The following is a 13726-nucleotide window of genomic DNA, read 5'->3' on the forward strand; positions in this document are numbered from 1 at the left end:
GCAGCTGATGGCTAAGGTCAAACATCAGGGTCATATTATGTTCTTAATAAAAGCTGTAATTTTTGTGTTGAAGGCAGATGAGACCTAAGGAGCAGAATGGACAATACACATCTGCAATTATGTAATAGAATGCAAAAAAAAGTAAATCTCACTGTCATAGTTTTAGCCTGAACTTCAATAAGCCTTTCCTTTCTATATGCTGAAGTTGCTTCTTGTATTTCTTGAATTAAATGACAACACAACAAATCAGGTTGTAAAATCAACCTTAGAAACTGGAAAAATTGAATTATCTGTTTCAGGTTTTTATTTCAGTTTAATCTAATTTTTTATTTTAGAAGTTTTTTAATCTTAGGAGTGGTATTTTTTTAAGCTTTCATTTACTTGGGAGCATACTTTATTCTGTTTAGAGCTTGCACACATACAAACCTTAGGTAATTCTGTATTAATGCTATGGGAATTAGTTCTGTAAGGAGCAAAGCTGATAAAAGTGAGTAGGGCTGGTCAAGTGAGGATGTATGGTAAGTAACAGATTAGTAGGGTGAGAACAATTTATAAACTTTTTTACCATTTTCTGAATTGATTCTATTAGGAATAAGCAGGGAAAATGTTTCCCTACTTTTTTATGCTGCAAGAGTCCTGAAGTATATACATAATTTCAAGCTATGAATATTTCTTAATTTTTTTTGCTGGTAACTTGATGAGGGGAGTTGTTTGAAAATACTATGAAGTTTCTGAAAACAAGTCAAGCACAAGACTTGCAAGACTTTTAGAGATCATGTACTGCTAGGCAATGTAAATTGTGAAGATCTCTGTCAGACCCATTTTTTTTGTTAGACATAAAGATAAATTTGTTCCAATATAACACTATCCAAAGACATTCTGTTTTTATAGGTTTGTAGACTTAATAAAATGAGCTTCTCAGGGCTCTTTTCCCCCTCTAGCTGTGTGACTTCAGACATCATAATAAAGCTTGTTAATTAAATAGCCAGACGACAATGAGATTCAGTGAATGTAGTAGTTATAAGAATGAAAGGAGACTTGTTGTTTTCTGGAGTAAACAGGGCTGGATACTCAACAGTCTAAATCAACAGCAGTTTTGGTATTCCCAGCTAGAAGGATGAAAGTGTAGCTGTACTGGTGCTAGGCTAATGATGATGGCTGAGAATTTTGGAAGCAAGTGAAAACTGTGTTCTCTTTCTCCTGTCAAGTGGGTTTATCATAATGGTTACTGGACTCAGCAGTCAGAGTGATGTGCCCCTGCCACACTCCATATTATCACATAATTAAAGAAATAAGATACCATGATGAATGCTGTGAGCCAAAGCTCAAAATCAGAAGACAAATGCCTGATAAAATGAAAGATACATGAGGCTTCAAGTTGGGGAGTTCTTTCTTCCCTCTGCCCCTTTATTTCTTTTTGTATTAAGGAAACCCTGACCAGAGTAAAATAACTCTTCAAACTGAAGACCATAGTGAAGCTGAGCTTTTTGTTCATTCTGATTATAAAAGAATGAATTACACACTTTGTACAAACTCCATCAATGTTACTTCTTCAAGTAGGGTGGAAAAAAATTCAAAGTAAGTAATAGAGTTATGATCTGTGGCATGACTTCCTTGTTTCTTTGTAAAGTTCAAAGCATGTTTCTTGTAGCTGAAAGCATTCCCTGAGGGGTCTTAACTATACAGCTCTTGAAAGTGGATTTTTATTTCAGTTTTTAACATTGCCCAGGATTTGCAACATCCCATCTATTTTTTTCCCTCTATGCATTCCTGATGGTTTTGTTTGATAAGTTGTGCTTTCCTGATCTTTTTATTATTGATTAGAAATATGCAGTTTGCCAGGCAAGCCCTTTCTGAATTGTCTTGAATAAACTGTTCTTGACTTTAACGGTGCTGCTGATTAAAGGCTTTACCAATGGCCTAAATTACTCTTGCTCTAATATAACAAATGTAATTTTGTGCTTCTGTTTTTTCTTTCAAAAAGGGTAAGCTAATTATTCTTCTCTCTCCTTTCTCCCCTGCCCCTTCCTCCTTCTCATTCCTTTTGCTGGTAGCCAATACCTCTGCTGAAACAAAAGATGAATCACTCCATCACAATGTCACAGGAGCAGATCTCCAGCTTCCTGGCCAATGCTTTCTTCTGTACTTTTCCACGTCGCAATGCCAAGATGAAGTCTGAGTATTCCAGTTATCCAGACATTAACTTCAACAGGTATGGCACTCAGCAGTAAATGAGCCTGATAGCCTTGCCATGAAAATATTGTCCTTTAGGGGAGAAACTCATTTGTTTCATGTTTCTGTCACTAAATTCACTAGTTTGCATTTTGTCTGGTTTTTCCTATTGCCTCTAAGGGAAAGAAAACCGTGCATCTATGTAAGAAAGGATCTTGTGCACAGGAAGATATGATCAATATTCCAGATTTGCTTTTGTGCATGAGCATGCACAGACACACTCTTCCTCTGCCACAATTAGATTGATACAATTCCCTGCCTCCTCATAAGCCAATAATCTGCAAATGGCGTATCTTAGTTGTGCTTCACAACTTAGTTGTGTTCTGTGTGTATTTAAATTAAAGGCTGGTGTTTCCCCAGCCACATTTCTGTTGTTTCCTATGTTATCAGTGGTGATCTGCACATTAAGTCATATCAATAGGACTTCATTCTTCATCATCCATACCATTATTTTAAGGCAATTGTGTTAAAATTAACTTTTTCTTTTTGCTGCAAGTTAGCTTAAGAAGGCCACAATAGGAATTTACTTAAAGATATTCTGATGTCTAAGCAAGCATTTCTTCTTTTTTCCTTAGTCCTGACTTACAATCAGATTTGATTATAAATTTTTCTTCACATCTTTTTTTATAATTTAAATATGCTTATTTGAATTTTAAATGAGGGAAGTACATGGAGGCATTTTCTGCTGCAGAATATTATGGTTCACATGGACTTGTAGATTAGAAAGATGAGTTTATCATTTTTTGGCACTTCCATACAAATGTAGATCAGCTTTAAGTTTATTAGGCTGAAGCTTGGATAGATTATTGATCTAGAGTTTTTCTTATTCCTCACTGTTAACAGATGTAGTGGATGTGCTCTGACAGCTGAGATGAAATACAAAACCAGTGTTGCCTGGGATCCAGCACACTTGGGTGCGTGTGTTATGAGAGCTGTATTGGACTAGGACTTTCAGAACAAATTGTCAGGCGTGCCAATGTACTAATGATGTTTTGGCAGCTGCTGCCTTTAAGGACTGTCACAGGTTTGTCCATATTGTGTATTTCAGAGCAGAGACCAGGGTCACTGGCTGGGTGGTTATCCCAAGAGAGCAGTGGGTTACAGAAGAGAAGTGTGGGTGGACATTATCATGCCATACAATTCCATGTATTTTTCTACCAGTAGTTCCTAAGAACAAATCAATGAAAAGTACCATTGGTGTATTAAAAATACTGATGTTCAGAGCATTGAAAAAGGAGAGTGAAAGGTCTGAAAGGAGTTCTTTTTGACTTTACACTTCTAGCTGTATTCTGTGGTATTTTTAAAGGACTTTAAGCTGCTGGTTTTTGTTGCAATTTAAACAAAATTAAATTTTATAAACCAAGCAGTTAAATTTTGCAATTTGGATAATTTCTTACCAACTGTAGAATAAAATGCTGTTAAATAACTGGAGCAAATTCTTCTGCTCCTCTATGAAAATTGCAGAGCAATGTAAGGTGATAGTATTAGAGTGCACTACTTGTGGTTGACTCAGGGCATAATATTGCAAGCTATGTCTAAATAAAAAACCTTGGCAAATCATTAGGTAAATATTTTCCTGCCGTGGACTCAAAGAATGACCAGTATAAAGTAGCAAGCATTCAGAATTTTCTGCTCTGTTCCAGTCAGCCCAACATTGTTTTCTGACTTGGCTGCCTGGTGCTCTCATGGTAAGGTCCCACAATGTTATTTAGAAGGGGAATAGAGCAGACAACCTTCAGGCCTTCCTTTTGCATTATGCATGAGGCAATGCTCAGCTTCAACTCATGTAAGGTAGAAAGCCATTTTTATTTGTGCAAGAACAACAATATTGTTGCCAAACTGGAGAAAAGAAGGGAAGCTAATGTCCTCTGGTGATTGAGGATTAAAAGTGGCTCTTCCTCAGTGTTTGCCAATTTATGCATTTATTCGATAAGTACAGTTTCCTTTTCCATTCCTTTTTTTTTTACTTAACTATTTGTTGTACTAAATCCACGTTCCTATACCCCCTGTCTTTTGAATTTGATAATAAGCAGATTAGTGAAGTAGAATACAAACAGTGGCAGGCAGTGGATACCATTTGAGAGAATGTGTCAGTGAGAATGGGAGACTGGTAGGATAAAAGCCAAAGGAAGAGTTCTGGAGAGAGTACTACAGAAGACTGTACAGTTCTCTGCTACTGTATATAACTTGACTTAGTTGAAATCTAAAATGAGAGGGAAGAAGGAGGATAGATAGTATCTTACAGGTTTTTTTCTTCCTGCCAACCCTCTATTTTTCTGCCCTGCAAAGTTCCTTCTTTAGTAGCAAGGACAGAGTAAATGGTCATATTTTCAGCTATTGTTTCAGACTTGTAAAGATGATAGGATTTGGTTCACTGCAGTGTCTGTTTTCAGCTTCTTAAAAAAAACCATTTTGGATATCTGAATGTACTCAAAAGGCAGTAGGCAATGACTGAAGTTAAAGTATTTGTGAATTTTTTCCTGCTTATAAAAATGTTTTGATGTGAAGGCTTTGGAGGCTGCTGCTCTGCTCTGTCTGCTTAGGGATGGGCATAACAGATTGTTCACACATCAACCTTTTGTCCCCACTGTATTATGGTCTGTTGCTTTTTTCAGACTTAGTTCTTTCCTCAGCATAATTCATTTGCTACATGACTGTGGGTGAATGACTTTGTTCTTGAGGTATCAAAAATCATCTGCTGTTGTTCCCTAACAAAGCCAAGCTACTGAGTGCATGGATGCTAGCATTGGAGGGGCTTTTCTTTAGAAAACATGGTGTTCCTGTATTCCTTTATCCATGTCCTGTCTACATTGATACAAAAGGCTCCCACTCCTCCCCTCAAATCTCTGAGACCGAAAACTGAAATTTGCAACTTCTAAGTTAGAAACACAACTGTGTACATTTTCTTGTGTTTTTGGTTTTACACAGCACTCTTTCATCAGATCACTTTATGCAGACTTAAACATCAGTACCTTTTTGTACACCATAAAATAGTTACACTTTTTACATTTAAATGCTGATATGTTCCTTCTTTCCTGTCAGTCTTCTCCCTGCTTTAGGTTTTTATGTGCTATTAACTACCATATTGTAAGTTCCACCCCCACTCCTCCCAAGGTACAAATCTGTTTGACAAAACAAGACAGTCACTCCAAGGTAGTTTAAAATTTAAGACTCATAGAGACATAAGTGCAGCTGATTGGGAGGAAGGCTGTTGTATGTGTTAGTATTAACACACATCATCCGTGCTTTACTTCTCTCCTGCTGTTAGTCTTGCCAAATGAGAGGAGAATCAATGTGGCCACTCCTTTTTTGATGCAGAAGCACTTGGTTTAATGGTGTGTGTTGACACTGTCTATTTTGATTCCTTGTCTTGGTACAGACTGAAAGTCACCTGTGTATAATTAAATACTAAGTAATTTAATTGAATTCTTCCTCTTTTTTTCTTGGCAGGGATGAGCCTATTATGATCTTAAGTAATTAATAAAATAATTCATCTAAAATGTAGTTGATAAAAAGGAATTCATAGTTTAAGAGCTTTAATATTTATGAATTTGAGTAGGTAGAATGACATCAATTCAGTGGCCAAACATTAGATCTTATTAAATAGCATAATATTGCTTCTGTTCAAAATATCAAGCTAAAATTAGAGTGTTCCATTTTTCTTTTTAAAAACACTGCTATAGTATATGTGATGACATTAGATTGGGCAGCTTTATTCCAAAATAATCCATCACAAAAGAAAGAAATAATTGAATTGGCCATTTTATTTACCTTATTGATGTATTTTTCTTGGAAGTTGCATTCTGGTTGAATGTAGAGCCTGAATTGCATTTACTCTCTACATTTATGATGTTGGTTGCTGAGTTTAAAATAGTTGATTGTGGTGATGGTTGTGATTACACTATAGACATTATAGAATTTGGTAATTTAGGAAACTGTCTAGTTTGGTTATATGTGGAAGCAAAATGTGAGGGAGAATGTCTGCAGTATTGAATCAGTGTTCTGGAAATAACACAGGTTTGCCAAGGACCTGCTTTGCTTCTGCTGTGTCTCTGACCTGCTACAGATTTGTTTGAGCTGTTGTGTCAAGTTAGAAGAACTCTTCCATTTTCCTTGTTCAAAAACTCTGTGGTTAAACTGAAGATGTAATAGTTCCCATTCAAGGCACTGGGCCTGAGTTCATAACTGAAGGCAGTAAAGTCTATCAGCATGAGCCTGCTAGATCTTCTGGCACATATATTAGTGCATGCTCTGGTCTGAAACCACCAGTATTCCACTGGGACTGAATTTCTTCATCTTTATCAAACAAACCTTTAAAGTAATTTCAAGTGATTGGAAATGAGGAGAAAAACACACTAGTTAAGATATATTTCTTTTATGGAATATATAATATATGAAAGGAAATGGGAAACTGTATGGTACATTTATGCAGGAGAATTGAAATCTAATTTACCAGTAATGCAATTATCTCTCCATAAACAACATCAATTTCATAACACTAATGAATATTCTCTGGGGAATAGATTATCTAATGACTTTGAGAGAACTTGTTTTGGACTGAGATGTATTGCTCCTCTGATAAGTGGTTCTAGGTTTTCTGAGTTAAAGGACACTGATCCTACAGAACTTATTCTGTTGTGCCTACTTTGGACATGTGAACTAATTAGCCTTGGATGGATTACTTTAAATCAACTATAATTTTCCGTAAAAAAATTTAAATCAACATTTGTGTTTGGTAAATCTGGAAACACTCTTTAAATAGACAGCTTCAAAAGGACACTATTTTTATGAATCTGGCATAATTTCTTTCTTCAGTGATTAAAACAGCACTGAATCTGAATGTTTTTTAGCATAGTAAATACAGTAATGTAGTCCAGAACTTAGTTGTACCATGCTGTTGGTTGTCCTTGTTTTAGATCCTCGAGGTAAAATATTTTACCCCACTATTCTCTGGTGTTGTGTACTTACAGTTAGCATCTTATCCTTTCATCAAGGTCAGATATAAACCTGATGCATTTTAAGACTCACAAATCATCAAAACCTTTTGTTAAAACAGATTTATAATGCACCAAGTTACTGGCCACAATAAACAGAATGACAAAATGCAAAGCACAGAGAAGAGACATGTGAGTATACGGGAGTGTCTGAGGTGAAAGATAGTTTTTTGTGTCTAGATTCGCAAAATAATTACCTTGCTCCATATTTTTGTTCACACACATCTTAAAAGTCATTATTTATCTACAGATGAAATTCTAATTCAACACAAGGTTATTGAATAGTGCACTGTTCTTAAATAACTTCTCAGATGACGACAGTTTGTACCTATAACACATCACAGTAAAGAAATTGCCCGTGAGGTTGAAATATTGAATGTTTTGTTTTTCTCCTGCTTGATATGAAGGAAATTAGAGAACTCTAGAATGATGTGCTTTATAAGCTGAGAGGAGGAAGGCAGTTTTTATACAGATAGAATTCATGTTGAGTGGAAGAAGCACATACCAGGCACCAGAAAAGAAGAACCAAGGTTGCTGTACCTGACTTGTGAGGGGTTGTGCTCTGTTTTTCTATCAGGAAATGCAAGATGTGGACAGTGGCATTTCCTTTTGTTTTCTCAGAGGGATGGTCAGTTTGCCTGCCTTTCATCTCTCTGGAAGGAATTTGTCATTTGGATTATTTTGCTTTTGATTTCCATTAAGTCCAAATTTCATAAAGTAAAGTTGTAATATACTGAATAGTTTTCCTTCTAATTCTCACTTAAAATATTTTCGGTGGCTGCAGGACTCTCTAGTAAGAGTTTATATTGGGTATAAGAATGTCCCATTTTAAATTTGCTGAGGTTTCTTCATTTGCATTATGTAATTGATATTTAGGAAATTATATTTAAAGCTGTCTAGGGCAGTGGTCTCAACTTTTTTGGTCACACATGCTAATCAGTAAAACATTTTTGAGCAATGTATTGCATTTATACTATATATATAATATATATTTATTTATATACCCCAATGTGTTTGTATTTATTTACTTAGGAGTTATATACATGTGCTAGTTTACTAATATATTGCATTATAAAACATGGAAAAAAATTAGAAAGGATGAGATAAAGATGAAATAACCACTACTTCAAAATGTTTTTTTCATTTGATGAATGGGACAAAAATATATTCTTCCTGCAGCCTAATGGATTGTCTTGCACACCCCCTGGGGCACTTTGGAGACCAGAGTGGGTCTCTGGGGTATTGATGTTCCCAAAATATAGTGTAGTTTGTCTCCCTTGGGAAGGGAAGCATAAATTATAGCAATGAAACACTTGTTGGTGCTCCATTCTTCATGTAACGTCCTGTACTGGTCCTATCTCCTATCTTATTCACTGGAGTGAGGCTTTAGAGATTTTAAGGTCCATTTTAAAAGGTAGATATATGTTTCTGTATGGGAGAAACCCCACCCAATAAATAACAAAACAGCATTCTCAGAAAACACTTGAGGCAAAGGATATGGGTAATTAATGTAATTCCAGTTATTCCTATATGGTAAACACGTTTGCTTTCATATGTTTAGAGAAGGAAATCGTTGTCTGTCCCATGCAATTGTGTGACAAGCACCCATAATTATAGACAGATTCCAAATCTTACATGGTGGGCTCCTCTCTCTTTGTGCTCATTAATGCTCACAGCTTTGCTTGACCTTTGGTACACTAATATCTACATGCAGTCCTTTATGTGGCTGTGACTAAGGTTGCCTTGAGCACAATTGGATAAAAAATGTCAAATCACACTGAGAGGGAATCCTTTTGAAACTGTTTTGATAAGCTGGGCTTAGTATTAGAAGACAAAGCTCAAAAACACTTCATTAGAAATATGATAGTGGTTTTGAAAAAGAGAATTTTATATTTCTTGTTTGTTCCTGGAACTCCACTTTTTTATTCCAAGAGTTTGGGAATTGCAGGAGAAAGATGGAAGGGATGCTTATGTGCTCCCCAGTGCAGCTAATGCAGTCCTAAATGATGAGGTTATTGGACCATTGAACACTATATTAGTTTTTCCTTTAGGGTGCTGTGTATCAACCTGAAATTTCAGTGGTTCCTATTGAGGATGCTCAGCCACTTAATCAAAATAGCTCTCAATCATAGGAGGGCAATAAAGTTTGACAGTAACATACTTAAGTATTTTATTTCCACTCCTACATGTATATATACATAGGCTTGAAATGGAGCAACATAGAAAAAGCAAGATATTTGGTTTATTCTCTTTTCCAAGCATTTTGTCATCCACTGCCTTAGACTAAAACTGTTTTGTGATTAGCTGTGTTCTTGAGGTGGAAGGAAACATCTATCCAGTATTTTCATTTCTGCCTTAACTTTGCATCCTTCCCCATGCTCATTCCCTTTACTGGGTGAAATTCATGTGTCCATATGACTTCTGTGTAAGTCCTTCCTTGACTTTATTTGTAGGAGAAGATCAAGTTTTAGTTAAATGTTTTGTACTTGTTCAGATATTCTGTTATCTTTAGTGAGATCACACTAAAATATAAGAAACAACACGATAAACAAACAACTTAAAGTTTCTTTAAGTCCAGTAGTAAAGAAAAAGACACTTTTTAGTGCCTGTGGGTAGTGGAGGAAACAGTACACGTGGTTAATTGTAGGGATCACAAGTACAAAATTGTGTATCCACATGTCTGCAAAGAGTACCCATGGAATGCCATGGATTTATGAATGGGAATTATTATTTGAAGTGTGATCCATACTGCAAATTTTTGCATATTGTTACAGTGTGTACACCTTTCTGGGTCTTACAATGGGTTCCAACCTCAATGTACAGACGTGATTGTTCTCTTTGAAAAGAAACATTCAAAGGAAGCCCAGTCTGGGTATGGAAATATCATTAGGAAATTATTGAACTGGGAGATTAAATCACGTGATTGTAATGGCTCCTGCTGGAGCCAGTTCTTAGAGTAACATTGGGGCAGCAATTTAACTCCTTGGAAATGAAATTTTACAGGTAAATACTGTATTTTAATTTTACCTTAATCAGAAACAGCGTATTTGGGAACTGTTTACTTAAGCTGGTTCAAATTCTCCCCAGTAAAGTCCGTGCAAGCCAAGGTCACTTTTGTGAAGCTCTTTTGGTGAAGTTCTTAAATAATTTTTCTCTTATTTTCAATGCGCCTTTTGAAGTTCCTTGCAAGTTTAAAGTCCACTTGCCTCAGCAAGGAAGCAGTTGGGAGTAGGTTCTTTGGAGCTTTTGACTCCAGCTTTAGAAGGTGGAAATGTTGGTTACAAATATGACAATTTTGAGTTGACAGTCAAGACTGCAAAAACCAGAATATTGATTGCACTTTTTAAATGCTTCTTTTTCCATTCCAGAGTTTTTAGGAAAATGCCCTTGCATGTTTTTGTAATAATTGTTGAAATGGTATGAACTTTTGCCTTGTAACCTTACTGTATGATTACTGACAGTTCTTTTACCTTTTCCCAATATTAGTTCTTACTATTTTTAGCATTTTATTTCTCATATACTGTATTTCTCTTCAGAACAATTAAATGTCTGAATATTTGCTGGGAAAGATTTTTCATTTAGTCACAATGACTTTAACAATCATAAATGTCATAAACACAAAGTTTTTTATGTTTTAAAATCTCTGGCCTTGAATAACTACATGTATCTCTGTGGAGTCTTGTGTTTGATTAACATTGCTACTCCCCTGGCGTGGCTGGAGAGCCAGAGATGAATTTGGTGATCAGTCCTTGAGGCTGTCTCAGCTCCTGTAGCTGATAAATTGAAGTTACTGCATGGCAGTGGGAACATCCTGTACAAAGCTTACATATGCCATTGCCACTAAGATTTTAATTACTTCACCTGAAAGTGGACTTGCAGTGCTTTGTGTTTGATTTACAGTGCACTTCATCTGGATGAGTGCTTTAATTGAAATTAATGGGTTTTGGCCCTAGGTGGTTCTGTCAGGAAATTATGTGGTTTCCACTTAGATTTTTGGGTGGATTTTTAGTAGGATCTGTATTGCAGCACTTGAAGCATAGTGTTACTTAATATCTTAGTGATGCCTTCATATAGCTCTATTCTTTAAAGTGTTTGCTTCAAAAAGAAAGTTTTCATTATTTTGTCCAGTTGATTGTTTCAGAAATAAGGTTCAAGGTTAAAACATTTATAACTTTGCTATGTGATGTCCTCATTTAAGTTAATGGGGTAGGACAAGGCCATTTTTGAATCATGTAAATATCACTTGCTTTTCCTGTTGCATTCACAAATATGACTGGGTTTAGTGATCTGACTTACTTCAGGCAGAGTTCTGCACCTTTCCTGCCCAGCCTGCTGTTTATGCTGGATCACAAATTGCCTTTGTGACATGAAGAACTCTCTCCTGAGAGTTTGCAATGTAAGCAAGATGTCACTTTGATGTGAAGAGGCAAAAAAATTAGCAAAGATGTGATCAGGCTGACAGATAAATGAACCAGTTTAAAGCTTTCAAAAGAAATGAGACTTCCACATAAGAGGTTGGGGGTAATTTAGGCAACACCTGCACATACATGCACACATTGGCTCCTTTTATAAACCCCTTTTCACCTGTGCAAGCTCAAGGCCTTGACAGCACTTGCAGATAGGCCCATGTTACAATAGACTGTAAAAGTCTGGAGTTTACCTTCCTAAAGTCCTGATTCAGTGTTCAAAGAATAAAGTGCTAATAAAATTAACCTCTGTGACTTAATATAGATTTCAGATGAATGCTGAAAAATGCTGGAAAATCTAGTTCACTTCCTTGCTGCATCTAGTTTAATTAACCTCTCAGCATTCTGGTTTTAAAGGCAGATTGTCATTCCATGACACAGAAGCAAATGAATCATGTTGTGTCATTGCTTTACTTAGACTGTTTATTGGGGGGGGAATCTTATATCCTCAGGCCTTTCAGTGGATCAGACATCTTTTAGTAAAGTTCCTATTCAAAGGGTATTATTTCTGAAGTCATTGCTGTTCTTCCTTCCAGATAAATTCCATTATGTGTTGCCAATAACAATGCCTTGTCACTCTACTGGAAGTGAAATTAAGTAATGCATGTTCAAGTTGCTGGAAGATAGATGATGCAGTGAAAGTATTTCAGCTAACCTTAAAAGAATACATTCACTTAATGGCTAAAAAAAAGGATCCTTCATTTTAATGCTTAGGTTTTTTACAAATGTCTGTCAGAATGGCTGTAACAGCCCAGTGGATGGAGCCATTTCTGTTGGGGGAAGGTTCTTTTCTTTAGAAATGCTGCTGGTACAGTGCAGCTCTTGAAAGCAGCAAGGTTGCATTAATTCCTCTGAGCAACTCACTGAGCTGAAAGGAGGGGGACAAATGGATCTTGGAGTGCTCAACATACATGTTTTCACCCCTTGGTCACTTAATGACCTGTTAAACATTTCAATTTGTTGCAAATAAAACTAGTAGCTTTCCAAAATGTTCATATTGAAATTATATTTCTTGGTATTGGAAAATTGGTGTAAGTGAGAGAAGCATTCACTTGACATCTTGATCAGAAATACAGCAAGTCAATAAAGTCATTAGTTCTAAAATCTTGAATTACGGAGGGGCTGTCTAGAGTGTTCTGTCTACAGTACAGTACTTCAATGCAAGCCTAATGAAATGTGTGCATAATAATTACAAAAAATCAAATTGCAATTAGTAAGTAGCACTAATTGCTCTGCACTGTCTCCCTGAAATCTAATTGTTTGTTTCTATTTCCTGTTTTTCAGGTTGTTTGAAGGGAGGTCACCAAGAAAGCCTGAGAAACTTAAGACCCTTTTCTGCTATTTTAGAAGAGTCACAGAAAAAAGTATATCCTTTATTCTTTTTTTGAGCTGCAAAGCAGATAGATGAAAAATTTAATCCCATTCAATTTAGAAATGGCTACACAGCCATGATGAAAACATTTCATAAAAGAAAGCTTGCAAAGTACACTGATTCTCATACTAATGGCACTTCTCACCATATGGATGATGCATGCAAGCAAATTATTTGCCCAGATCTGATTCTGTTTTATTTTTTCTGATAAATATATATGGGGTGCATGTGAAATACAGATCTATATATATATTTATATACATATATATGTGTGTGTGTATGTAAAAATGTGTGTGTGTATCATTGTGTAGATATAAATATATGTATATATATAATGCTAATAATAGATGCAACCACTTGCATCACCATATCAAGGTGAGGATGTAGAGAGAACTTGGCAACATTACAGCTGTTAAAATCACAGTCTTAAAGATTTTGAGTCAAGCTTCACTTTTCCTGCATATTTAGTCTTTTGACTATAATGTTTGGAGTTCTGAGGGATATTCCCCTACTTGTGTTGATATTTCAAGTTTTTCCCTTCTATGGTTCCAAAGCAAAGACGTTTTTAGATTTGCTCACTTCAAATAAAACAAATGATAGCAAGCTATGAGATATCTCCTGCTCTTGGAGAATTTAATGCATAGTCAGCTCTTTTGTTATTA

General features: G+C 35.9%; 1 protein-coding gene across 5 annotated transcripts in view; it reads left to right on the forward strand.

Moving 5' to 3' along the window:
* The window catches only part of PARG (poly(ADP-ribose) glycohydrolase), a 59638-nt gene that overhangs the window by 24939 nt on the left and 20973 nt on the right, over nucleotides 1-13726 (forward strand). For 3 of the 5 annotated variants that reach the window (XM_064430191.1, XM_064430192.1, XM_064430194.1), the window contains exons 9-12: nucleotides 2055-2212; nucleotides 3076-3146; nucleotides 3232-3256; nucleotides 12977-13056. In XM_064430191.1, coding sequence (XP_064286261.1) covers nucleotides 2055-2212; nucleotides 3076-3146; nucleotides 3232-3256; nucleotides 12977-13056 — 334 coding nt within the window. The remainder of the gene's footprint in view (nucleotides 1-2054; nucleotides 2213-3075; nucleotides 3147-3231; nucleotides 3257-12976; nucleotides 13057-13726) is intronic. The other 2 variants (XM_064430193.1, XM_064430195.1) reach the window with 1 other exon arrangement.

This window comes from Passer domesticus, chromosome 8, assembly GCF_036417665.1.
Source record: "Passer domesticus isolate bPasDom1 chromosome 8, bPasDom1.hap1, whole genome shotgun sequence".
NCBI classification, from domain to species: domain Eukaryota; kingdom Metazoa; phylum Chordata; class Aves; order Passeriformes; family Passeridae; genus Passer; species Passer domesticus.